Source organism: Chinchilla lanigera, unplaced genomic scaffold (assembly GCF_000276665.1).
Source record: "Chinchilla lanigera isolate Chin_1 unplaced genomic scaffold, ChiLan1.0 scaffold00054, whole genome shotgun sequence".
Lineage (NCBI taxonomy): Eukaryota > Metazoa > Chordata > Mammalia > Rodentia > Chinchillidae > Chinchilla > Chinchilla lanigera.
The window spans coordinates 3,871,186-3,899,157 of record NW_004955455.1 but is presented as its reverse complement, the minus strand read 5'-3'; the positions used below and the strand labels follow the sequence as shown (position 1 = coordinate 3,899,157).

At 44.2% G+C, this 27,972-nt stretch overlaps 1 protein-coding gene and 1 pseudogene across 3 annotated transcripts in view; one reads left to right on the top strand and one right to left on the bottom strand.

The window, feature by feature from the left end:
* Nf2 (neurofibromin 2 (merlin)) overlaps nt 1-27,972 on the bottom strand; it is an 87,866-nt gene that overhangs the window by 51,512 nt on the left and 8,382 nt on the right. For all 3 annotated transcript variants that reach the window (XM_005396218.2, XM_005396217.2, XM_005396216.2), the window contains exons 2-3: nt 4,032-4,157; nt 1,947-2,069 (exon numbers count right to left, since the gene is read on the bottom strand). In XM_005396218.2, the coding sequence (XP_005396275.1) occupies nt 1,947-2,069; nt 4,032-4,157 (249 nt within the window). The remainder of the gene's footprint in view (nt 1-1,946; nt 2,070-4,031; nt 4,158-27,972) is intronic.
* Nucleotides 27,145-27,797, top strand: LOC106149856 (annotated as a pseudogene).

Here is a 27,972-nt window from a genome sequence, read left to right as displayed (position 1 = left end):
GACGGTTTTTTTTAACTGCTGCAGCCCGGCTGAGAGTTCAGTCATGGAGTAGCTTTCGTTGAGATGCTGACGCATAAGAGCCCCTCGTTTGGGGCTGGGGTATAGCCCAGTGGTGCAGCACATGCCCAGCACATGAGAAACGCTGTACTATAAAACAATAAGAAACGAAAAGCTCCTCATTGCTTCCCTTCACGGTCAAGGCTGCAGAGTAAACACGATCCTCATGGTAACAACAGAGACTGACAGCTGGGCCGTGATAGAGGGCTGTGAACTTGAGAAGTGTCGTGAGTACTCGGTCCCAGCCAAGCACCCACAGCACTGCAGGAAATGGAGTCTGCTTTGAAATCTATACACAAGACAAAAGCCACCAAGGCCACTGAGTTATGACTGCAGAAAAAAGCCATCACTTTCAATGTGCTGCTCTAAGGAAAAAGGAAGCAATAAAATTTGATTGATTCAACTTTTAAGTACACGTGAGGTCCAGGAAATATAATTCCTAAGCCATAATGTTGAATTAACATATCTCATTGCACTTAATTTCTTAGAATGGTGCAGTGTGTGGCGCTCCAGACAGAGGCAAGGGAGCCGCATAAAGTGGGGGCACGCTGACATAAACACGACAGGAAAGCCAACTCTCTCTTCACAGGTGTCAACAGCCACCGGATTTAAAAAATAGTAAATTCTGCCTTGCTCAGTCACAAAAACACCCTAACACTGCAGCGTGACGGGAATCAGGCCGGAGTCCCACGAAGGGTAGGCACGGCTCCCCAGTGCTTAGAGGAAAGCCATTTCTATAACACTAAGACGTTCTGGGGCCCATGAGATCTCTTTGTGGCTTCAGTCACACACAAAAACTCTTCCCAGGTTTTAAAGCTGATTTGACATTCTTCCAGTGAAAATGAAACCTGACGCGTTTTGAAGCAATGCAACTTTCAAATCCCCTGGCTTCTTTTCAAAGGAACAAAAAAGAAACCGTACCATACAAAAATCGAAAGGGCTACCCTTTGACATGAAAATTTTGGAAAGAAATATATATATTGCCATTATGTTTATATAAATGTGTTGGTCTATTTTGTAAAAGAAATTATTTAGGGGATCTTACTGCATTTCTCTTAATATTTACTGAACAAGATATACTGAGGTTCGAAATTAATTATGAAGCCTCTGTTGACAGATTACATACCTACTTCTGAGAAATCATGTAGTTAATGACCCTGCTGCAATCTTTTATATATCACTGACAGGGAGCACCTTTGGGCACATAAGCAGCCGTGGTGTCAATCAGCACACCTAGCCACCAAACTGGAGAAGTGCTCTGACCAAGCAGTAAGCACATAAGCAAAACTGACAAAAGTTTCCATTCTCCTCCTGAGCTGGGTGTGGTGGTGTATGCCTGTAATCCCAGCACTTAGGAGGCTGAAGCAGGAGGACTGCTGTGAGTTCGAGGCCAGCCTGGGCCCCGAGGCCAGCCTGAACTGCATGGGGAGACCCTGTCTCAAAAAGACAAAAAAAAAAAAAAAAATTTTCCTCCCTGTTTTCCTAGATCAGTAATGGCAAACCTTTCAGAGACCTAGTGCCAAACTGCAACCCCAGCCCAATTATTTACTGCAAAGTGCCAACACTGCAATTATACCTGAATACCGAGGGTTAGTTCAGAAAAATACCTCTACATCAACATCTTTTGTCTTAAAAGTGATGCAAGGATTATAGGTGTGAGTCACCACACCTGGCATCTGACACCAATTCCCATGGCTCAGGTTCAGTTCTATTCTGAAGGTTGTTTTTTTTTCCATTACAGAATCAAAGGGACAGACTACCTAGAAGCAGACCTTTTCTGCAAAGTGGAAGTGTTTGTGGTCAACACCACCAGGTTCACCCACGCTGCCTCTGCAACTGTGCCTGGGCAGGTTCTCTCAGAATTTGAAGGGTAGCATAGGTTGGTATACCTGCAAGAAGAATAAATGTTGTGTGCTCTCCTGAACCAGCTCCTCCTCGGCATTCTCAGGATAAAATTTGGCCAGGAAGTGAAAGGTGACTGGTTCTTCCTTTGAGACATCATGGTCCAGCACCTGTGGAATTGTAGAGCAAAAGACACACACACTGGATTGGCCTTTCTTCCTTGTGTGCTAGCAGCAAAAAACCTTTTGCAGGGAAGGTATAAAATTTTTTCCTCGTTACTTTTCTCACATTTCCCAGAGGCTGTGATTCTACACTTGGAAGCATTCAGAGCCATCCATAATAAGAGGTAATATCCACTTCATGTAGGGTTTCTCAAGCAAATCAATCAATATCCCCACGGGGTTAGGCAGAGCTAAGGAGAAGGCACAAATGATCTCAAGGACACAAAAATAGTTAAAAACTAGAATGTATAACTCAAAAGTCTTGGGCACTACCCTTTGTTGGAAGATTGAAGAGTTTTTAAGATTTTTCTCTGAAGTAGTAGAATCTTCCTTTATTCTTTATCCTTGCTGCCCACCTCTAATGCGTAGGTCCAACTGGAATACAGCTGAGAGTAGGAACTACATCTTTGTGACATTGTCTAGATTTTAACTGAGCAACAGAAGTGAACCGTGTGCACTGGGTAACCTTTGTTTCTAGGACCCTCCAGCGATGCCTCACAAAATGCCTGCAGTGCAGTCAGTAAAACCACTGCCTTTAATCTCCTAACAATTCCACCCACCCCCTGAAAAGCTTGAACCATCTGCTCTCCAGAGTGAATTTCATTTCAGGACATAAACATGCCATGTGACAGGCTACCAAGCTCCATTAACATGTGTCACAATTTATTTCCTTTGAGCAGCAGGGTCTACGTCTCCTGATGCCCCCAATCTAATACTCATTTGGCCAACACTCAGGTAGGATTTAAAATTCACTTTGCTGAGAATCATAAAACGATAACAAAGTTTTTCTGTCTTTGATACATAACTTTCCATGCTCCTGTCTAATTCCTGGGGCTGAAGAGTACTCAGGAGATTAAAAATAATCCCAATCTAGGACACCCTTGTTGCGACTGCCACTCCGCGGCGCTGAGAGGTTGGTGATCACTGGGAATTACCATTTGAAATTACAACCAGCAGGGACTCCAACATGAAGACTGAGATTAGCATGTATACATGTGAACACAATGTGAACATTTCAGCTTAGAGTCACACTTGCAAGAGACACCTCCTGTCACTATTCGTCATGCCATCCAGTAGATAATACCGTGGTATTAGGTGGGCAATTGCAGGGGGTATCGTTTGGGTAAGAGTTAGACATTCACTTACTTTGCAATTCAAGTGTTTTTCAGAGTGGCTAATAAAAATTCATGGCCCTGCTCCCCAAATGTCTTCATGCTTAGGTGGGCAGGTAAATAGGTAAGCATGTCTCTGTGAACATGGAAGCCCATACGCAGGGTGGCTCCTCTAGACAACACCCATTTCCCAGGCACATTAAGATGATCAGGAGCCCAGACTTCACGGGCCTCTGAAACCCCAGAGAATCCTGAGGACCGAATGGGCATTGTCCCCTCACCACAGGCACTCACACATTTTATTCCTTAGATCACATTAATGACTGATTCAAGTTGGGCCACGGTGCTCTCAAAGAGACTTCTAAAAAAATTCCCTAAAGAACATAAGCCCCAGGGCCAGGGGTATAGCCCAGGGGTGCAGCGTGTGCCTGGCAAGCGTGAGGTCCTGAGTTCAATTCCTGGTATCAACCCCCCAAAAAAGATAATAGTCATTTTTAACCATAAAGACTGACTGCTGGTCAGTAAACTGAAGGGCATAAAACCAGAAGCAAAATGGGTGAAGAAGTCAGGGGTGGCAAGGGTTTAACACTGGTGAGTTGTGCTTGCCCAGGAAAACCTGTGAGGAGCACAAAACTCTGCAGCAGCTCCAGGACCAGCTTTCTGCGTGATTTGACAGAGGAACTTTCCACCCTCCCTACCACGCTGCCGTGATGAGCAAATAAGCTAGGTGTGTGCTGGCGCGGGAGGGGGATGGAAAGCGCACGCCTGCCCCGCCGGTTTCACACAACTCCAGTCCAACCTTCTTGTCCATCTTGAGCCAGGCCACGGTGTCCTTGATTGTGTACTGCAGTCCAAAGAACCAGGTTTCTCGCAGCCCCAGAGTCCGACACACCAAGTCAAACAGGTCCTTCCCTTTCCACTTCATCTGTAATGTACCAACCAACAGAGAACGATGTTATGAGCAAAAAAGCATAATCCGCTCGCCCGCAAAACTGCCTCCTCACTCTCTACTGATACTAAGATGGCTGATGAGCGCTGAATTCCTAAATAATTTTAAAGCTTCCCACACCAAACCACGAGTAGGAAAATACCAATTAGAGCTTAATGGCTTAATCACTGCAGAGCATACACAATACCTCCCTTGGACAGCTCCTTACAAATCTTAATATCCCCAAAGCTTCTAATTTAGGAAACCTGGTAAATAAGCATCCTCATTTAGGAGAGCGAAGCCTCTTGATTTAACCCAGGGAGATGACCAGCTTCACCAACACAAACGCCTTTGAGATTTTGTTGATATTCTTTTGTTTTGTTTTTTTTTTTGAATCATGACTCTGCCTTTTGATAAAAAGCTAGCTTTGTGGTTTTCTTTCTTTTTTTAACTTAAAGACTGGTTTTAGTAAGGTTTTTTTTAAATATAGGAGAAGTTATAATCAAAATTATAAACCAAGAAAAAAAAGAACCATGAGAAACCAGACAGTCCAATCAGAGGTGTCTCCTATCACAGACGCGTAACTGGGCCAAAGGGAAGCAATTCACGCCCCGCCACACACACACAGAGCAATTTCAAACTCAGTATCCAAATGCAAGTGAGAAGCAGACATCAATATACTGTGCTGTATCTGTCCTATAGTCTCACTTTTAAAGGACCTGAAGCAATGGCTGCTAAACTGTTTTCTCAGCTATTTAATCTTAGCTGGAAAAGCAAGTTCAACATCTTATTAGAGGAAGAGGATGCACCGCAGCTTAGCAAATGTTGCCACCTAGAGGCTTCCCCCTTAAATCACTCAGGCTCTTCCCACACTACCCCAACTACTGCCCGCCCCCTCCCAACCCCAACCCTCCCCAAGTATCAGAGGGACACTGGAATATACACTTGGGTACAGTTATGAGCAATAAGGCACATCACAGAAACCAAGGTCACAGTAAGAGTAATCTTGAGATTCAAATGCAAGGTCACCAGACACGGGAAGAAATGAGACTGGGGAAGCCCCTGTTCTTCTGCTCTCATTAGAAATGTCCGCGCAGCCAGGCATGGTAGTACATGCCTCTAATCTCAGCTACTCAGGAGTTTTAGACAGGAAGATCACAAGTTTGAGGCCAGGCTAGGCAACTTAGCAAAGGCCTGTCTCAAAATAACAACAAGTTAAAAGGGGAGTGGGGTAAAGGATACATTTAAGTCATTTGTAGGAGAATGGAAGCTCCTAGAGACCATAATGTTAAGTGAAAGAAATCAGACACAAGCTTAAGTTTCATATAACTTTTGTTACATGAGAAACCCAAAGTAGAAGTAATTTTAAAAATAAAAGATAAAAAAATTTAAAAATAAAAATAAAAGACAACAGGAAAATGGATCACTCTTTGGCAAATGAGAAAAGGAATCTAGAGATGGAAGAAAGAGAAAGCAGAAAAAAAAGAATTAAGAATTAAGTACATATGCCTATGCCCAAAGAATTAAGTACAAGCACATACTCCCTAAGATGAATGTAAACATTAGGTACTAGGAACACATATTAATAAAAATAAAAATTAAATTTTTAAAAAAAATTTAAAGCTGAAGGGTGGGAATATAGCTCAGTGGTGGAGTGCTTGCCTAGCATATATGAAGCCTTGGGTTCAAAGTGAAGGGGAAAGAAGAAAGAGGGAAAGAGATGTCTCCACCCAAGGCACACTGAAGATACATAAGGAAAAGAAATGGGCAAAAAAATGTAAGATTTAAAAAAGTGTTATAAAAGCAAGAGGGAGCCAGGCATGGTGGGGCACGCCTGTAATCCCAGCACGCGAGAGGCTGAGGCAGGAGGATCGTTGCGAGTTCGAGGCCTGCCTGGGCTACAAAGTGAGCTCAAGGCCAGTGTGAACTGCATCATAGTGAGACCCTGTCTCGAAGAGACAAAAACAAAGCAAGAGGGAAAAATAAGTTAGACCTCTGATATGTGACTGACTTGACTCTATGCGTGAGTTTTCAAGTAGACCTTCTATTTTTAATAGATGTAAATGAATGTGATCTCTGAGGCCTTCACCTGGAGAGACATCCCTTCTCTGTGTTGGCAAAGTCAGCAATCCAGGTAGCAGGGCACAGCAGACAAGGGGTTGAGGCACCTGCTGGCTTCTGCCCCCCTGGGGCATTTATCCTGTCTGTCCTGTGAACTCTGGCCATCCTCTCTCTAACTACCATGGGACCCCTGGAATACTAACCACAAAGACTAGAAGCTTTAGAGGTTATTTTGAGTAGAATAAAATAAACAAAATAATGAGTTTTATTTTTAAAAGTTGGTCCCCCTTTCATAAAGTGGAATAACAGACCTGCCCGCTTCTCTCTCTCTGACAACTGGACAAAGGGTTTTTTAATTTACGGCAAGTTTTAATTCCTGCAGGCTGACTTTGCTGAAGAAATGTTATTTTGGAAAACTGGAAGCTTCAGGATGCTGATTATCCTCTTGTCTCTATTTTAAGCCAGCACACAGTCTATAAATTATAAATGCCTACCTTGCTAGAAGATAATGTACCACTAAAGAACAGGCATTAACTTGGAGGAGTTAAAACACTCAAGGGCCAGGAGGATCAGGTAATGACTCCCAGGCTCCCAGAACTGCAGGCCACGGCCAGGCCGTGCGCTGGCACAAAGGGGCAGCTTACAAAGGGGATGGGTGGTGCGCGGAAGGAAGGCTGCCAAGGGAATGATGAGTGGATTTCCAGGCTTGGGAATTGGAATCCTCAAACATAATATTGTATTAATGTAGTTTTCCTGTATTCTTTTCTACTTCATTTTTAAAATGCAAACTATCTTTGTTGAATGCTGAAAGACAATGTCTTTCCCCCCATGGAGCTTGCAATAAAATGAGGAGGAGGGAAAGAATTCTCACTGCACTTCAGAATGCCCTACTTAGGAGTCTTCTTCCTACTTAGATTTTTAACTTTAGTGCAAAGAAGATGCTCACTGTCAGAGTTGGACATGAGCCTGAATAGTTACCTATTATAGACTCATGTCCCTTCTGTACAAATAGGGAAACTGAGTCACAGATTCAGCAGCCGGCCAAAGCACCACTGGTCTTCAGCATGATGATCCAAGGCAGGCAACTCCCAGCCCCTTGAGTGCCTCTTTCCCTGCTTTGTGGTCATCTTTTCTTGCTGTCCACCATTTCCAGCAGGTGACCAGTGTCTAAAACAAGACCCAGCCAGGCGTGGTGGTGCACGCCTGTAATCCCAGCCCTCAGGAGGCTGAGGCAGGAGGATCTTTGCAAGTTCGAGAGCAGCCTGGGCTACAAAGTGAGTTCAAGGCCAGTCTGAACTGCATAACAAGACCCTGTCTCAAAAAGACAAAATAAATAAATAAATAAATAAAATAAAACAAGACCCATTCTCAGAAGAGTCCAATATGGCTCATTTATCGCTCCACATTAATTAAAGCCTGTTACCTCTCATTTTTTCTGTCAACAAGTACTGCAGAGCATACGCTGCAGTGTGCTTGTGTGTGCAGAGCACACCCTGTGTGCCAGTGAGTGTCAGACACAGAGGCTACAAAATGATGGAAGCAGGGTGCCCCTAGGACAAACAGGAAAGAACTTGAGTCAGAGAAGGGCTGTAAGAACAAGTAAGAGCTCAATAACGAGCGGGGAGGAAATACATCTTTCAAAAAGTCATGATCTCTACAGGGAACCACAAGTCATCTTGCAGGGCTGAAAACTGTCAGCTGGACTCAGGAGGGGCGCATAGTGGGAAGGGCGCTCACTGCTGGACCACAGGCTCACTTTCAACCCAAAAGTCACAGGTGCTGTGAGAACTCTTACACAGAGGAGTGACAGGCTTAGAATGAGTAGGCAGAAAGGAGCCTAGATTAAGAAGTGCACACTGGATACGGTGACACAGGCCTGTAATCTCAGCTACTCCAGAGGCTAAGGCAGGAGGATCACAAGTTCCAGGCCAGCCTAGGCAATTTAACAAAACCCTGTCTCAAATAAAGAGAAAAAGAAAAAGAAGCCAGGTGTGGTGGTGTAGGACTATCCCAGCACTTGCAGGAGGATTGTTGAAAGTTTCAGGGCAGCCTGGTCTATGAAGTCAGTTCAAAACTAGCCTGAGCTACAGACCACAGTCTGTCTCTAAACAAACAAACAGGCCGGGAGTGGTGGCACACGCCTGTAATCCTAGCACTAAGGAGGCCGAGGCAGGAGGATTGTTGTGAGTTCGAGGCCAGCCTGAACTGCATAGTGAGACCCTGTCTCAAAAAGACCAAACAAACAAACAAGGCTGGGAAGTCATTCCAGCCATAGCAAAGAGGACGAGAGGGACAGAAGACAGGCTGGGAAATGAAAAGGAAGTGGTCATAAAGCTGGTGCCTGAATGGGGATGGAAGAGAGAGAATCAAGAAGGACACCTGTGCTTCTACCTTAACCACCAAGCAGTTCCACTAACACAGAGATGGAATACAGGAGAAGCAGCATGTTTGTGGGAAGCAGATGAGCAATGAAGTGTGTTTTTTGGTTTTGTTTTGTTTTTTATTTTTTAGTACTGGGGCTCAAACTCAAGTGCTGTGCCACTGAGCTATATCCACGGCCCCAAGCTTTAGACAACATACATTAAGTTGCCCAAGGAAACCAGATAGAGATGCCCTAAATATATTTGATTTAAGGCCCTCCATTTATAAAATAAAATGTTCTGGGCTGAGGCAGAAGGATCACTTGAGCCCAGGAATTCGAGATCAGCCTAGGCAACATGGTGAGACCCCGTCTCCCCCAAAATAACCATAAAATAAAATATTCTGCCTTTGAGCAAATAAGAAGATTTCTCTTTGGCTAAATCTAACTTCAACATATTATCTGTATGACGCCGTACTTTTCAACATGCCCTTGCCCAAATGTCCGAGACCTGTTAGGTCTTTCTGATTTGGGTTTCTACTTCTCTGTGGTCACAGATGCTCCAGGGGCTTGTCAGGACCCAGCGGAAGGGAGGTCTCCGGTTGCGGGTGGAGCCAAGCTCATCTTCTGTTTTATCCCTGGTCTGCCGCAGCGTGCAGATGCTGTGAAGTGACTCACTGTTCTCTGAAGGTCTCCCTGGACTGTAAGTACCTCTGACGAGGAGCAGCCTTAGTCATCTTCCTGTTCCCCACAGTGCCCGGTGAGTATGTGCGCACAAGACGAGGCAAACAGTAGCTGTCCGACATAACCGACTGGGTTACTTCAAGACCTCGAGGCTCACAGGCTGGGAGTAAAACCAGCCCCCATACATCCACCCCTTCCACAAATATTTAGTGAACGCACACTGTCCGACCACCAGCCAAGGTGCCTGGGTAAACGGAGAGGAAGAGCTGGGTTCCACTCTCACAGGTCTAGCAGAGCCCACACATACAATCAACTCTAGCTGTGGTTTCAGCAATACAACACTTGCGAGGCACACGACAGGACATCAAGTGGCTTTAGGGAGCCCTGGGAAGGGAATCTCCCTACTCAGGAGGATCAGAAAATGACATCAATACTGACCCATGGTGAGAAAGAGAAGTCAAGTAAGACTGGGCTTGGAGAAAGGAGAGCCAGCAGAGAAGTGTGTTCCAGGCACAGGGAATAGTGCATGCAAAGGTCTAGAGGCAAAGAAGAGTTTAGAGTTTACATTTATCTTACAGGAAATAACACTGGTACAGGGCTTTGTTGCAAAATACTGAAGAATCCTGCTGTTTCAAAAAAGACCAAGTGTATCACTTAACCCAATTCTTCTTTCTTTTTTCTTCCTTTTTGTCTTTTTTGAGACAGGGTCTTACTATGCAGTTCAGGCTGGCTTTGAGTTCACTTTGTAGCCCAGACTGGTCTCAAACAACAATCCTCCTGCCTCATCCTCCGGAGTGCTGGGATTGCAGGCAGGCGTGCGTTACCATGCCCGGCTAAGCCCAACTCTTTGTCAACTGTCTTACAACCTCACCTCTCACACCTGAACTACAAATCATGGGACGTTATCTAGCGACTATTTCCTCCAGTCTCCCAAGGATAGCACATAACTAACACCAGTATAGATAGGCAGTAAGTTAAATCTTTATGTAAGATGAATGGCTCAGGACATCAGGGCTTAATTCTTTCCAGGAACTAGTCTAAAAGGCATCGATAAGTGATAGTTACCTACTACTGGGATGAATCTCAGCACTGTCACTGCATGACCTTGGGCAAGTTATTGAACTTCCGTGTGCTTTGCAACAGGGCAAATAAACAGAACCTGTCTTAGCAGATTGATCTGAGGATTAAGTGCATTAATACATTTAAAAAGACTAAGCCAGGGCTCAGCCCAGAGTAATGAAGGCTCAATAAGGGGTAGTTATTGTTAATTCTCACCGCGCTTCCTCTCTCTGGATTCTCAACTGGCACTGTTTAAAGCCTCCCAGCCCTGCTTCACACCAGGGGTGATGGATGACAGATCGAAAAGGGCACCATCAATTCTCACAGAGCTCACCACACAATCACTCATTTGACAAACATTTATTGAGCATCCACTACATCCTAGTCATTGTGCTCAGCACGGGAGATAAATGACGAATTCAGGACCAGACACGTCCCTGTTCGCGTCTGACAGGAAAGACAGGTAAGTGGATGATGAAAATGAACCTGGTAAGTGCTCACAGAACATGGGAACACAGCTCAGGCCCAGAGGACTTGCTGGGCAAGGGGCTCCACTGAGTGACGCTGCCAGGTCTCAGAAGCCAGGCAGTAGTTGGGCCATGGAGAAGGGCCTCAGGAAAGGAAGGTCACGCGAGCCGGAGGGAACAGCACGTCTTCCGCTTAGGTCCAAGCTGTTGCAAAGTGAAGGAATGTTCTTTGCACTTTACTAGTATCTGACAAACAGCATAATTATCCAATCTGCAGTACGGAATGTTCAATGCAGTACTGAATATGCAGCTTCACCCGGTGCGTGTGACACTTCTGAATGATCAGGAACCAGACAGTTCAGGTACTGGATCAGAGCAGGGATCAGAGCAGGGATGCACCCTGCGATAGTACTGCAGGGCGTGGAGAAGCTAGGGTGAGGGGGTAAGTCTCTTGTTTGTCTGCATGTTAACACATTCCCTTTTCTGGGCTGAAGATGGGCCTCAGCAGTAGAACTCAAGACCTGGAATTCAATCTCCAGTGCTGTAATATTTTTTTTTTCAGTCCCTTTTCTGACACCCTATGGCATGTAAGTCTTTCAGGCCCCGCATTCCCAGTATTTACAGACCTCTTTGTTACAGCTTATCATTTTTCCTCGCCAAGTTGCAAAAGAATAGAGCTGTTCCTAGTTCTGTTGAAGTGTGGGTTTAAACCAGCTCTTTGTCCTGGCCAAAGTGCTCAAGTGTTTTGCACCCACTGCAGCCTCCTGCCTCGCCTCAGCCTAGCGAAGGGGAAGATGGTTAAGGGGCAGATGTTCATTTTGCAGAGAGAAAGAGACAGGGATGGAGCAACAAAGGTGGATTAGAGAGAAGAGAGGAAGGAAGGTGCATAACTCTGGACTCTGCTCTGCAGAAAGCCCCCTCTGCAGGTTTGTCCTCAAGATGCCCTTCGCGTACAGGGGATAGAAGGAGGGCGTCCACAATACCGTGCTGGTTGGCTTGGTAGTTGTGCTTTCCTGTTATTTTAACAGGCTGCAGTGCAATTTCATAGATATATACTTGCGCCTGTATCAAAGACAGATGTGTATGAACTTTATAAACAGGACTAAGTGCTGTCAGCTTGTTATTTTTTGTAGGGGCTGGATTTACGAGCTTTACCCAGAGTGAAGTACTTGTCATTTATCAACCTAGAATGTTTTAAGTAAATAGCACTAAGCACTTACCCTCCTCAGCAGGAACGCAGCTAGAATGCAGCACTTTTCTGTTATAGGAAGCAAACGGCACCAATAACCTGCAGGGCTGATTGGGGTCTATTAAGCAGAGACATCTTATGAATAACTTGTACGGACAGCCATCTTAGAGTCGGCCAGGCTTCCACTCAGTCTGAAACTGCCACTTGTTTTTTGCTTTGGCAGGCTTCACCCTGCATTTATCCATTTCTTTGGGCCACAGCAGCCACTGACAATCAAACCTCCCGCACAGTACTCACGGATACCACAGTTCAGGGTGAGGACGGAACCGACCACACGTTAGAGAAAGCCACAGCTAGACAAGGTCAGTTCTCTTGAAGAAAGTGAAGCCAATTTGGATGCCACATGTGAAATCCCTAAGAATTAATACCCACAGAGAAGCTTGGGCTTTACTGAGCTGACTCACATCTGGAAAATGCTAAGAGGGAGGCAATATTCTGTTGCATAAAGGGGGGGCTTGATTACCAGCCACACAAGCAATGCTATTTGACTGACTGCCTATTCCACAGAGGATGAAAGAGAGCTGACAAATCCGGCATTTGCTTATCAGTTTCTTCTAATTAGCGCACAAGCTGCCTTAGCATTTGCCATAAAAACTGTCGAAAGGTTAACTCCCTTGGAGACAGAGCAACATAAGGCACTGTGCCTGCCTGGGCTCGGGGCATGTGCCACGTGTTCGCCATTATTTCAGAAATAGAAAACCAAAGTGACTATGACTTCCCCACTCAATGTTTATCCATAATTGACTTCTGTAGTTATAGCCTATGAGATCAAATTGATAGAAGACTGGAGGATTTAAGACGTACATGTAAAGACCCAAACCCAAATACAACTTTTATTTGTCTGTTCTGAAAAACCAGATGTCAAATACTTCAATTTACAAGGTAGCCAGGCGTGGTGGTACACGCCTGCAATCTCAGCACTTGGGAGGCTGAGGCAGGAGGATCCTTTCTTTCGAGCCCAACCTGGGCTACAAAGTGAGCTCAAGGCCAGGTGAACTGCATAGTGAGACCCTGTCTCAAAAAGACAAACAAACAAACAAAAAACAAGGTAAACACAATGTAAACACAAGGGGTGGGGATGTAGGTCAGCGGTAGAGCATTTGCCTAGTATGCACAAGGGCTGGGTTTGATACCCAACATCCCCTTCTACCCCCACAAAAGTTACATAAATGATTTTGCTGTGTAGTACATGAATAATGAATTCCATTAAAAGCTCTTCTGATTAATCTAAGAAGAGTTTAAAAGTGTGGTGATACAGGTGTAAAAGCAACATTCTTTGGCTAAGGATGTGTTTTCCCCATGCCACAAAAGCAGGTTGTTCTGTCTCAGGAGTTTAAACTGGGAAACCATCCCACCATTTCCTTTTTCAATTAAAAGATACAGCACTCCTACACACATGCATTATTTCTCAACATGAGGGAGAAAGGGATCCTCCAAATAGAAACAAAATCATATCGAGAGAGACAGAGACAGAGAGAGAGAGAGAGAGAGAGAGAGGGAGAGAGAGAGACAGAGAAAATTGTTTTTTTCTACTCTGGCAACCCTGAATCCTATTCCCTTATCAAAATCTGGGCAAGATTCAAACCTGAAACCACCTCTGCAAAAAGTCCCAACTCCAATCTCTTGCCCTGTCAGTTTCTCCCATAATTAACTAAAATCATCTCCGTTCTTGCATCAAATCTATTTGAATTACTGGTTTCAAAGCTATTCACCAATTGCCTGCTCCCTCCTTTAACCAATTACTCTGCCTTACTACAATTCCATGTGTACCTGTAAGCCAGCAAACCTACACGTGCCCATTTATCTGTAACCAACCTTTCTGAGACTCTCTGCTTGCCTCCTTACCCTCCTCACCCCCATTATCATGTACAAGCTAGAATGTACTTCACATATAAGGAAAAATGAGAAATATGTCTTTCCCTAAGATTCCTTTCTCTCCTCCAGCTCTGCAGATCACAAACTCCTGGAATGGAAGGGCTAACAGACACACAGACACACACACACACACACACACACACACACACACACACTCACTCACTCACGTATGTCTCCTAAAACCCAAGCAAGTGCTGTATAATCTGTGGACACTCCATAAATGCTTGTGGTTGGCTGGTGATGTTGATGATAATGATGATAATAACCAGATGAGGTTACTGAGTAGAACAGACTTGTAAGTAATCATTTCAATGAAGCAAGAATTTATGACACTCCTTATTAAAATTCTAATTACATAACTAGGCCTTAAGGTATATATTTTCCCCTTTTGGTGACACATACTGATTTCCTCTCTCTAAAAATACCTTGGCAAAGAAATCTAAACCTCAAAGAAATAAAGAAGAAAATTTTCCACCGAACAAAAAAGACTAGTAAGAAACAAACCAGAGCATCTTGGAAGCCACAAAATGGAGATTTTAAACTCTGATACATCTTCAGTCTTTCAAAACAAAATGAAGTTACAGTTTTTTAGGAGCAGAGAAGTCCTTATGTTTGTAATTTCTGGCATCTTTGCCACCGACAACACAGAGAGCAGTTACAGGATCAGCAGTGTACCCAGGGCGGAGATCTGGAGCCTGACTTCCTCCACCCACCACGCGCAAGTCTATGACTTAAAGGAACCACACAGCTCAACGAGGCCTCAGTCTTTATCCGTGAATCACCTGTGCCCTGGGCAATCCCCACATGTAATGATGCTACGAAGAAAGAAGATGCACTTGCTTTGAAGTCGGCTGACAGATGACACAGTAAAAAGAAACAATATGATCATGGTGCTAGAAGAGCAAAACAATCCCCTCAAAAGCAAAGAAGACAATCTGCAGCTGTGGAATTTAGCTCACAACATGAGAGCAATCACAGCCTGGTCAAATAGCTATAAAACACCCAAACCTGCTGTGTCGGGTAAGTCGCTTCGCCTCTCTGGGTCACCACTTCTACAGTCATCAAGTGCTCTTTCAAGACACATGCACCCTCTGGGTCCACGAGCTCGAGATGCTTTTGTATAAACCATGTAGTACTTTTTTCATTGCTATAATGATTTTCTGCTAATCCTTCAGTCCATTCTGTATCTTAATCACTATTAAGGATAGAAATGACACTTAACGTTTCATTTATATGTGGTTTCTACATTCTTTGCCCTTACTCAGATTTTACTATCATGAACCTTATTCCTCATAATCAAGGGCTGACTGCTTAATAATGACCTATCCAATGTGACAAAAATGGTAAGTGTAGTGCTGCTGAAAAATAGAAGTTCTGAGCATTGAGCATACTGCTGATAATCAGCAATTATCAGTCATTACGAAGGTTCAAAATACTGAAAATAAAAATTCTGCAGAGAGCTATGAATAGGAAACACAGTAAGTTCAGTGCGGACAAGACATAACGCTAAATTCTAACTGCCCAAACATCAGGCAAAACTAGCAGATTGTGAAAGACAACCATGACAAGTAGTATCCAACTTACTGTATCTATCCTGACACTGCAAAAACTGTAGTTTATATGTAAGAATGAATTTCTTCCAAAAGCTCCCAATAGGGCGGAGGGTATAAGTGTAGCTCAGTAGTAGAGCATGTGCTTAAAATGGATGAAGTCCTGCATTTGATTCCCAGCACCATTAAAAAAAAATTTCCCACCACAGTAAAACCAGAGCATCATCCTTTTATGCAAACTCACTTATGTAATACCGACACTAGCCTGAAAAAAAAAAATTAAACATTTTGTTTCTGTTTGTAGCTTAATATTCCAATTGCATTTCACAATCAGCAGTGATATGACACCATGACAACACTGGAAGGTATAGGTATGAGTAGGGCTGCAGCCAGGCCTGGTGGCATATTCCTGTAATCTCAGCACTTAGGAGGCTGAAGCAGGAGGATCATTGTGAGTTCAAGGCCAGTCTAGGTTACATAGTGAGTTTAAAACCATCTTGAACTCCATAATGAAACCCTGTCTTAAAAAGACCCTCTCCCCTAAAAATGAGCAGGGCTGGTAAAAATTTCTGTAGATGAATGAGAATTACTGTGGGCTGCATAGACTTTTCTTCCAACATATTTCTGAGACCAATTCAGTCCCAAAGTCAGTAAGAGTAGAGTGGTGGGTAAATGCACTGTTGGGGGATTTAAAACCACAGACCAGTTGAAATAAGTTTAACTAGCCAAACTACTGAAACTAGCTAAGAGATTAAAACTGGGAATGTGGATGGGAAGATCATAAGCAACACAACTCACTAACAGAGAGTTTCTGTGACTTTTCCAAAGCTAGGTCCAAATTTGGCAAAGAAGCAAAGAACAGTGGAAAAGCAGCAAGTGGGAAAGGCCCTGTGTCCTTGGAAATTATGTGCTCTGCCGCCACCTAGTGGTGCAACAGTGATGCTAAACTGGGCCAAGTGCCTTGAATCTCAGCACTGACTGTACAGGTTCGATTAAAGACTTTTCCCTTTCAAATTAGCCGTTTAGTAATAACTTTTTGTGGCTAAAAATGTCCTAAAACATGTGGATTTATGATCTAAATTCTACAAAGCACAGGCTGTAAGGTAGAACACTTCGCCCTGTAACAAATCAGAGAAACCTCATCACCAGCAGGCTAACGATTAGCAGTTCTGAGAAAACTCAGTGCTGAGTTTTTAAAACCTCAAATGCTTTAACTTGCAAAATTAAAAATAAACAAGCACCCAAAGTGTTCTTGGACAGGAATGCAAAACGAGCATGAATAATTAGCGATGTCATCAAAAAGAAAAAAGACATAGCAAAAAAAAAAAAAAAAGAAGAAGAAGAAGAAGGCATGCCAAAATGACACACCGTGACTCAAGAAGGAGGATAAATAACTATGGCAGAAAAGAATCCTGCTACCACAGGGGACACCAAGCCGAATAGAGATCAAGGTATATTACACATTACAAAAGAGAAGATCCTTCACAGGATATGCCATAAACTCTTTAAATCAGGCAAGTTAGAGTTTGGGGGTTTACAATTAAAAAGGCATGGATAACTTGAAGAAGGTTCAAAAAGCTGGGCATGGTGGGTGCACGCCTATAATCCCAGCACTTAGGAGGCTGAGGCAGGAGGATTGCCTCAAGGCCAGGCTGGGTTACACAGTGAGTTCAAGGCCAGCCTGAACTACATATGGAGACCCTATCTCTAAACAGCAACAACACAGGGCCAGTGAGATAGCTCAGCGGCACAGCACCTGCCTGGCAAGCGCAAGGTCCTGAGTTCTATTCCTGGTAGCAAGACAACAACAACAACAAAGGTTCAAAGAAAATGGAGGAGATGATTAATGAAGAAAATTCATACTGCCTCTACTATGAGATTTTTCCTCCTTGTTCCTACAGCCCCACAATAACAGAAAAGCACAGAAGCTAACATTTACCAATGCTTACTAGGGGTCAGGTAGAGGACCCAGTGTCTGCAAAGAGGCACCTCATTCATGTTGCAAGCAACCCTGTAAGAAAAATACTATATTGTTCTCCCCATTTCACAGATGGGGCAACTGAGGTTTAAAAAGAGTTAAATTCAAGATCGTTTGGGGAACAGATGGGAATGGTGGGGCTTTTTCCAGGCCAAATCACCCATTCCTTCCATCAGGACTCTAGTTCTTATTCCTAAACAATAGTCTCTCTGCCCTTTGGCAGATTTTTCTCACACCTCCATGCTCAAATCCTGAGATGACTTCCTCCTAAGAAGGAAACTAGGATATACAGAAGAGTACACAAGGTTCTTTGTGCATGGATCACCTCAGGATGTTGAAGCTGAAGACTTTTGAAATCAAGTTTATCTCATTTTTCAGATAAAGAACTCAGGCCAAGGAAAGAAATGGCATGCCCAAAGTAACACAGAGGAATTCTGCCTAGCAGCTGGGTGTTCAGACCCCAGTTTAGAGCTTTCATTGGATTTACAGAAGTGACACCCTGACTGCATGGGTACCAGACAAGAAAAAGTCCACTGACCTGAGCCCAACCCTCCAGGCTTGCCCCCAGAACTCTGTCCCTCTGAGTTTTGGCCTGCCCATTCTTGGTCACAAAAGACCCTGATTCCCAGATTCACTAGCCCTTACATCGGCCTAGTTTTGTCCCAGTCCCCAGCTGGTTCCACTGGTATTAGGGTTCTTTTTTAAAAAAAAGATCAGATTATTTTACTTTCTGTTTTTTGTTTTTTGAGACAGGGTTGGTTTTTTTTTGTTTTTTTTTTGGTTTTTTTTTTGGTTTTTCTCCAGTACCGGGAACCGAACTCACGACCTTGCGCTTGCCAGGCAGGCGCTTTGCCGCTGAGCTAAATCCCCAGCCCCAAGACAGGGTTTCACTATGCAGTTCAGGCTGGCCTTGAACTCACTATGTAGCCCAGGCTGGTCTCGAACTCATGGCAATCCTCCTGCCTCAGTTTCCCAAGTGCTAGGATTACAGGCATGCACCAGCACACCTGGCAAAAAAAGAATTTTTTTTTTTAAGAGACAGGGTGTCACTATGTTATCCAGGTTGGCCACAAACTCCAGGCCTCAAGTGATCCTCCCAAGTACCTGCAACTACCAGTTCACACGACAGCACCCAGCTCCCATTAGGATTTCAGTTCAATACCCTGCCCAAAGCACTTGTCTGCTTCATTTCCTTCTTGTGCATGCTAGGCACATGCTATTCACTGAGCCACGTCCCCGCCCTCAAGGCACTTGTCTTTTAGCTGGGCTCTCTCTTTCCACACTTTCCCCACCCTCAAATTATTCTGCATGCTGACCACTTTAAAAATCATGCCCCTAGTAAAAAACCTCCAAGTTCCCTGCTGTATTTGAAAAATATAAGCTCCTTAACCTGGCCTTTATAGCTCCCCAACATCAGCCTGAACCTACCAGTTCAAACACCCCTCCAGCTACAGCATTCCCACCCCCACATGGTGATTCCTACTTCTCTCTCAATAATAACACACCCTTGTTTGATGTGTGTGTGTGTATGTGTGTGTATCTCTCGCTTATTATCTCTTATCATCCTCTTTCCTCTCTTTATCTTTCTGTACGTTGCAATGCCTTAAATGTGGGCTGCTACAACAGGTGTGGTGGTGCATGCCTGTAATCCCAGCACTCAGGAGGCTGGGGCAGGATGATTGCTGTGAGTTGAGACCAGCCTGGACTACACAGTGAGTTCAAGGCCAGCCTGAACTGCATAATGAGACCCTGTCTCAAAAAAAAAAAAAAAAAAAGTGGGCCATTCCAAAACTGAATGGGGGAGGCACTTCTAAAAAGTTAAAGAAAATGAAACAGTGTCATCTGAACAGATGCAGAAACTCTTCAAAACAACCTTACACGAGTCTCAAAGTATATATATTAACCAACTGCTATCTCCGCGGACACACCAAATGCTGTGAGGAGACACCAGGTAGAACACGGGGAGACCATCCTGACCATAAAGCACGTGAAATGTGCAATGAGAAAATATTTAATTTGCACCGTAGGCTTTATTTTAGGCTCAAAGGGAAGCCATTCCAAAGAGACTATGGGCAAGTGAGAAAGATTCACTTATGAAAGCATGCGCGCAATTAAAAAAACAACGAACTAGACATGTAGGCAAGGCAGCAGGAACTGTTAGTCACGTCTTTTACCCTGCTAAAGTTTAAGCCTACTGGCAAGTTCACAAAATGGTTCTGAGATGGTATCTTACAGCAAGTACAATAAATAAAACAAGGCCACTGACAAAGAGCTGTTGAATTAGGAAGTCCTTTGACAGTTCTCTTATTTCTACCTTATTTTTCCTGTTTATCAAAAACTGACACTTCCCCTCAAAGAACATTTTCTTTCCTTTCCTACTTTGAACTTCCTATTTTGGTGGCACAGCACGGTGGAAAGAGGGGTGGCCCTGAAAGACAGGTGTCCTGAGTTCAAATCTCAGCCCCACACAGCTGTGTGACCTCGGCACAAAAAGGAGCAAACCACAGAGCACCGCCCAGGGCGAGAGTGAGTCCATCCATGCCAGGGGACTGGTGGGAAAGGCAGTCCGGACCAGGTGTGGCAGTGTGAAACAGCGACACTTTCAGGAAAGGGCAACCAGGACAACAGGGCCCTATCACTTCTCGGCCTTTTGGCTAGGATCAAGTGTGGACTGGTTTCCTTTCATGTACCTGTATGTACAAACCTGTATATCCCTATAAGGCTCTTACCTTGGGCCAGGTACTATTCTAATTGCTTCACTAATGCTAACTCAACTCCAATCCCTGTACCAATATGATATAACAGGAATCATTACAATCCCCACTTTACAGATGAGGAAACTAGAGCTATGTGAGAGGTGAAAGAACTCATCCGAGGTTGCTCAGCTCGTCAGAGGCAACTCCAGGGCTTGACCCCCGAAGTGCATAGTCACAATCTGTAGGTTGGGCTGCCTCTGCGTCCCTAACAAGGAAGGAACCCAGACTAAGACTTGACCAACTTACTTGAAAGCTTCCTTGTGAGGTTCAACTAAGCTACTGTAGGCCCTACTTCTTTGTTGTCGAATTGCAGTCGTGCATCTCTTAAGGCAAAGATATGTTCTGTGAAAAAGGGCACTGCGTGATTTCATCACCCTGGGAACATCAGAGCGGGCACACACACAAACCTAGACGGGGTAGCCTACTCCATACCTATGATCTATGGCTCTAGGTTACAAACCTATATATAGCATGGTACTGAACTGAATGCTGTAGGCATAGTCACAACCTCTAGGTTGTGCAGTGCATCGGTATTTGTGTAACTAAGCTTATTTAAAAATAGAAAAGGTACAGAAAAAATACTAGGCATAGGAATTCTCAGTTCCATTACAAGTTTATAGGACCATAGAAGATGCAGTCCATCACTGACCTAAATATCGCTATGCGGTACATGGCTGACTGTAAATGACGTGCCCGCCTAGTCTCTCATAACCTACCAGTCCCTGTGCTCGGCTTTCTTTCAAAACAGAAGGTGGACACTCCCATTTATCCTTTGACACTTTCTTCTTTCTTTTTTTTTCTTTCTTTCTTTTTTTTTTTTTTTTTTGGCAGTACTAGGGATCAAACTCACATGTGTTCTATCACTGAGCTACATTTCGAGGTCTTTTTATTCTTTACATTGAGACAGGGTCTTGCGAAATTGTGTGGGCTGGCCTCAAACTTGCAATCATACTGCCTCAGCCTCCTGGGTAGCTGGGATTACAGCTGTGTGCCATCGTGCTCGGCTCCAACAGCTACTTACTCTGTCAGAGCCTCCATTTCCCGTGGCCCCCACGCCCAAAATAAAATCAACCACAGTACCTACGTCCAAGGTAATGGGGGAACAACGGCAAATAATTTTTTTCTTCCTTCCTTCTCTCTCTCTTTCTTTCTCTTTCTTTCTCTCTCTTTCTTTCTTTCCTTCCTTCCTTATTCCCCCCTCACTCCCTTCTTTCCTTCCTCCTTTCCTTCCTTTACTGAGGTACTAGGGATGGAACTCAGGGCCTTGCACATGCTAGGCAAGAGCTCTAACACTGGACCACACCCCCAGCCCAGTGAATATTTTTTTCTTTTTCTTTTCCCTGGTAAATATTTCTTGAGTAAATCAACCAATGCATCTGTGCTCTATCAAACAAGACCACGCATTTAAAGCACTGAGCATGTACCTGGCACACACTGCTCCCAGCCCTTCCTCCCATAAGACAGCGGGCAGAAGACAGCAGCACTGGCCAGCTCACATCCTGCTTCCTTCGCCATGCTCTTCACAAGCTCGCACATGCTCGCTGTTCGCCCCACCCGTCCGTGTCCAAGACCTGGGCAGTGGTAACCATGCTATCTGCGGGTGTGGCTTAAACCCATGGGATTTACGCAGTACAGAGGGAGGTGAAAGCCTTTCTTCTATAATAAGAGCAGAAGCCTTTAGGGTGTGATGGTACATGCCTATAACCCCAGCTACTCAGAAGACTGAGGCAGGGCTTGCCAACTTAGTGGAACTCTGTCTCAAAATTTAAACAAAGAAATAAGTAAGGTCGGGGCAGGACTTGGCTCAGTAGTAGAGTGCTTGCCTAGCACATACAAAGCCCTCGGTTCAATCACCAGTACCGCCAAAAAGAGAGAGAGAGAAAGCCAGGTGTAGTGGCACATGCCTATAATCTCAGTACTTGGGAAGCTGAGGCAGGAGGATCACCATGAGCTTGAGGCCAGCCTGGGCTACATAGTGAGTTTAAGGTCATCCTGAACTACACTGGGAGACCTTGTCTTAAAAACAACCCAGAGAGAAAGAAAGGAGTTAGGGAGGGACGGAGGGAGGGAGGGCGGCAAGGAAGGAAGGAAGAAAAGAAGGAAGGAAGGAAGGGAAGAAGGAAGGAAGGAAGGGAAGAAGGAAGGAAAGAAGGAAGGAAGGAAGGAAGGAAGGAAGGGAGGAAGGAAGGAAGGAAGGAAGGAATAAAGCACACTACCCTTCTGGAGTTGACATCCTCAAAGGGGATCATATGCCTAAATGTAGGGAGTCTAAGAGTTCAGATCTTACTGAAAATACCAGAGCTGTTCTTCCTGTTTCCCCCTTTTGAACGTTCCTTCTGTTATGGACAATTTACATCCACTTACATGCTGGACTGACCTGTAATGCTGGCATTCGGTCTGATCACAATCCTACGTGAAAACATTTAGGATGTCAACCAACAGGAGAAGGCACTGTTTCCAGTATAAAATGGTATTCAAATCTCCCACAACTCAATTTTGAGAAATTTTTCATATCTGGCTCTTCTCAGTGATAGATTGAATTATTAGAGTAAAACTCCAGCCTAGATAAGAAATAACACAACCGTTTAACCTCCTGGCAAATTACATTCAGCACCCACTTTCTCAAGATGACAAATATCAAATCTTTCAAGTGGAAAAATCTTCCAAAGCATCAAGCCAATTGTGCAATGCAGCAAGTCGTGCAAGAAAGAGATTTTTCTCCATCTCTGCAGCGGAAGCCTGAACTTATTACCATAAAATAACATGACCCCTACGCTAACCACCACTGGCTCTGAAACTGAGTCTTCCTCGGCAAGCCACCAACATTTCACCTTAATGAAGCCACAAGCCAGGTGTGGTGGCACACACCTATAATCTCAACACTCTAGGCTGAGGCAGGAAGATCACTATGAGTTCAAGGCTAGCCTGAACTGCATAGAGAGACCCTGTCTTAAGAAAGCCAAAAAAAATTTTTTAAAGACTCCAAACTAAAGCCATGAATTTCACAAATATCAGATCTTCCTTTTTTCAAAATGCATCTGCTATCTCTTTGCATCAGCACCTTGCCCAGTTAATGTACAGCAGGGCAGGAGAGGAAGACTAATTGCATCTCTGATTTCCCATCATCGTAATCAAAAATACTATTGCTGGGCATGGCTAAAATCCCAACCTTCAGGAGGCTGAGGCAGGAGGATTGCCAGGAGTTCAAGGCTAGCCTGTGCTACATAGTGAGTTCAAGGCCCACCTGGACTACACAGTGAGACTCTGTCTCAAAAAAAAAAAAAAGTAAATAAAAATCAAACTACTATTACTTTTAACAGAATATTCAAATATCACTTACAAATATTGTGTTGCCAGTGAAATTTGAAGCTCAGGAAGATGAAAAGACTTGACAAGTCACAAGAGGGCAGAGCCCAAGGTGACCCAAGCCTCCTACCTTAGGCCAATTATAGTTACTTCTAACTATCCCTTTCTGCCAGGGACTAGGCATTCCACAAATCCTTATACCAACTGTGCAGGGTCAGTACTGCCAATCCCATTTTATAGATGTGGAAACTGAGGTCCAGAGAATTTAAATATCATGTTCAAGAAAGAAATAGTGTAGTTGAAAACCAAGTCTAGATCTGTCTTATTTCAAAGCCCATGCACTAGGACTCCAGTACAGCTCAATTGTTCAGCCTGTGCTTAGTATATTCAAAGCCCTAGGTTTGGTCCCTAGCACTGTAAATAAAAACAAAGTCCACGTACTTCCGACTACTATTCTGCCTCTCAGAGTGTGGTTCCTGGACCCGTGGCGTTGGTATCACCCGAGGGTTCTGTTAGACATGCAAGCTCTCCATCCCACCACAGAACTACTGCATCAGAACCCACACTTTACCAAGATCCGGGGGCTAGGGATGTAGCTCAGTGGCACGAGTGCCTGCTTGGCAAGCGCAAGGTCCTGAGTTCGATTGCCAGTAACAACAACAACAAAAATGCTGGTATACCAAGATCCCCACATCATATCAGTGCACATTAAAGTTCACTGAACTTTGCACTGTACCACCCTGCTTCTGTGATGGTCACTACTGTTATCCCTTCTGAAAGCTCAGTGGTTCTCCATGTGTGGGAGAAACAAGAGGAAAAGACAGACGAGCGGGAAGGGCGCCCCACCAGGGACATTAGACAATGTCCGAAGACTTTTTTAAAATTTTGAGCAGGTTCTCACTAAGTCGCTAAGGTGCCCAGATTGGGTTCACACTACCTACAGTCTTCCTGACTCAGCCTCCCAGAGTGCTGGGACTATAGTATAGGCATTTTGGATTGTTGCACCAACTGGTGCAAGGTAGTGGGATGGTACTGTGATTGGGTGGGAAGAGGCCACAGATCTTGCTAAAAATCCTTAATGCACAGAACCATAAACCACAGCAACATATTATCCACCCAAAATGCCAGCCGTGCCAAAATTTAGAAACCCTGCTCTAGCTGATAATACGGTATTGTCCATTATTCTTAGGTCTGGGGACTATTTTTAAGAAAGAAAAAGAGAAAGGTTTTCCTGGCAAAATTATGCCTGAAGAAATGCCACACAAAAATCCCTTTTCCTACAGGCCAGTCTCTCCTACCCCCTTACAATATTTATCAGATATGAACTTAGATCAGAGCTCAATGAACTGCAGCCCACAGGACACACTCAATCTGTCACCTACTCTTGTGCAGTATGAGAGCTAAGAAACATTTTAACATTTTTTAATGGCTAAAAGGTGTTCTTAGCCAGATACGGTGCTGCATGCCTGTAATTCTAGCGTTCAGTTGGATGAGGCAGAGAGATGACCAGTTCAAGGCCAGCCTGAATTACAAAATGAGACCCTGTCTCCAAATGGGGAGGGGGGAGTCCTCGCGTGAAATTTACATGAAATTCAAATTTCTGTGCCCAGAAAGTTGTACTGGAGCACAGTGATGTGCTCTATTTACATCTGTCTTCCTCTTGTTTTGCCATGTTTGGGATTGAACCCAGGACTTCACACATACTAGACAAGCGCTCTACCACTGAACTACACTCCCAGCTCCCACATTTCATCTAAGGTTGCTTTTTAAGAGCAGCTGTGTTAAAAGCCAGGCATAACAGCAAAGGCCTATAATTCTAGCACTTGAGAGGCTGAGGTAGGAGGATTGTTTCAAATCATGGCCAGCCTGGGCTACATAGTGAGTTCAAAACCTGCCTGGACTACCGAAAGACCCTGTCTCAAAAAAAATCAAAAACAAAAACAAAAACAAAACCAGGCTTGGTAGCACACACCTGTGATCCCAGCACCTGGAGGCAGAGGCAGGAGGATCACCATGAGTTGAAGGCAGACCTGGGCTACATAGTGAATTCAAGACTAACTTGAACTACACAGCAAGACCCTGTCTAAAAAAGGTGGGGGGGTGTTTTGTTGAGATGTAATTCACATACCTTAAAATTCACCTACTTAAACTGTACATGCAATATATTTTTAGCATGTGCACAACCATTACCAGTCAATTTGAGAACATTCTCATCACCTAAAAAAAGAATCTCTTATGCTTTCCTTTTCATCTTATGCTCCTACCACTTTTCCCAGCCCTCAGCAACCACTAATCTCCAGTCTGTCTCTGCAAATATCCCCCTATTCTAGACTTGCATATAAATGGAAAGATACAATACGTGGGGGGTTTTTTTTGCAACTGGTTATTTCACTACGTTTTCAAATTCATACATGGTAGATGTATTGATACTTCATGTAGTATTCCACTGTACTGATATACCACATTTTGTGTATCCATTCATCAGTTAATGGACATCTGTTTCCACTTTTGGCTGTTGTGAATACTGCTACTATAAATACTGTATTCACATACAAGTTCCTCTGTAGATGTGGTAATTTCTCCTGGGTAAAAATCTATGGGTAGAATTGCTAGGGCATACGTAACTCTAAATTTAACTGTCTGTGGAACTGCCAAAGTGCTTTTCAAAGTGGCTGTTTCTTCATACGCTTGCCAACACTATCTGACTCTGCGCTTCTAGCCATCCCGGTGATCAGCTCTCATCGTGGTGAAGTTCTCACTGTGTTTTCGATTTGCATTTCCCTGATAACTAATGACAGTGAGCATCACGAAGACGTGTCTATTCAGACTCCTTGTCTACTTTTTAATCGGATTACTTCCTTTCTTATTGCTAAGCTATAGGAATTTTTAAAGTTTTAGATAAAATGTTGCTTTTCAGATACACGATTTGCTACTATTTTCTCTTATTTAATGGTGTCCTTTGAAGCACAAGTTTTAACTTTGATTAAATCCAACTTATTTTTTCTTTTGTTGCTCAGGTTTCTGACATCACTTATAAGTAGGAGAAACATGATAAATCTGAGGACACAAACATTTACACACACACACACATTATATATATATATATATATATATATATATATATATATATATTTAAGACAGGGTCTCACTATGTAGTTTAGGCTGGCCTTGAACTCACTATGTAGCCCATACTGGCCTCAAATTCATGGCAATCCTCCTCCCTCATGCCTGGCCCCATCATCCCTATGTTTTCTTGTAAGAGTTTTATAGTTTCAACTCATATATTCAGGTCTTTGATTCAGTTTGAACTCACTTTTTGTATATGGTGTGAAGTAAGTGTTTAAATCGTCCTTTTCTGGTGGCTATCCTGTTCCTTTTAGCACCATTCACTGAGAAAGATATTCTTCCCCTACTGAATTGTCTCGGTGCCCTTCTCAAAACCAGATGATTGTGGCGCATTCCTGTAATCTCAGCACTCAGGAGGCTGAGGCAGGAGGATCATTGAGTCTGAGGCCAGCCTAGGCTACATAGTGAGTTCAAGGTCAGCCTGAACTGCATACCCAGAACCTGCCTCAAAAAGAAAAAAAAAAAAAAAGAACCAGCTGATTAGGAAGGCGCTGGCAGGCACTGATAGCAGCAGGTGATGGGGACTGAAGCCAGGCACCCTGGGGAGTGGCAGCAAGATGGAGCAGCGACAGCCGCAGCAGTGGGAGGCTGGAGTGGGTGGTGCGGGTGCTGCTGGAGGGGTACCTGCGAGAAGAAGCCCCGCGGCGTCCCTGCAGCGCCTGAAGAAGCGCCACTTCGGCTTGGAACAGGTGCACCAGTATGAGGGGTCCCGCACCCGTGCAGCCTGCTCGCGGTCAATGGGAAAGTCTTCGATGTGACTAAAGGCAACAAGTTCTACGGCCCGACGTGACCAAAGACAGCAGGTTCTATGGCCCCGCGGGGCCATGTGGAATATCTGCTGACAGAGATGCCTCCGGATGATTAGCAACATTTTGCCCGGATAAGGGTCCACTTAGATAATATGATGACCTCTAAGATTTGAATGCAGTACAGATGGACAGTGTCGAGAATGGGAAATACACTTTCAAGAGAAATACGGTCATGTAGGCAGACCCCTGAAACTTGGGGAAGAACCTTCTGAGTATACAGATGAAGAACATAGGAAGGATCACAATAAATAGGATTGAACTTTGTAAACAACCAAAGTCAGGGGCCTTCACAACTACAATTCTTACTCCCTTTCACAGAATGTCCATTGTCTTTTAGTTTGATTCACCTGCTGCTAAAAATATTTGGCAGATTGTATACATGATAAATAAGTCTCAGCAGGGCGCAGTGGCACACGCCTGTAATCCCAGCTCTCAGGAGGCTGAGGCGGAAGGATCACTGAGAGTTTGAGACCAGCCTGGGCTACAAAGTGGGCTCAAGCCCAGCCTGAACTGGAGAGACCCTGTCTCAAAAA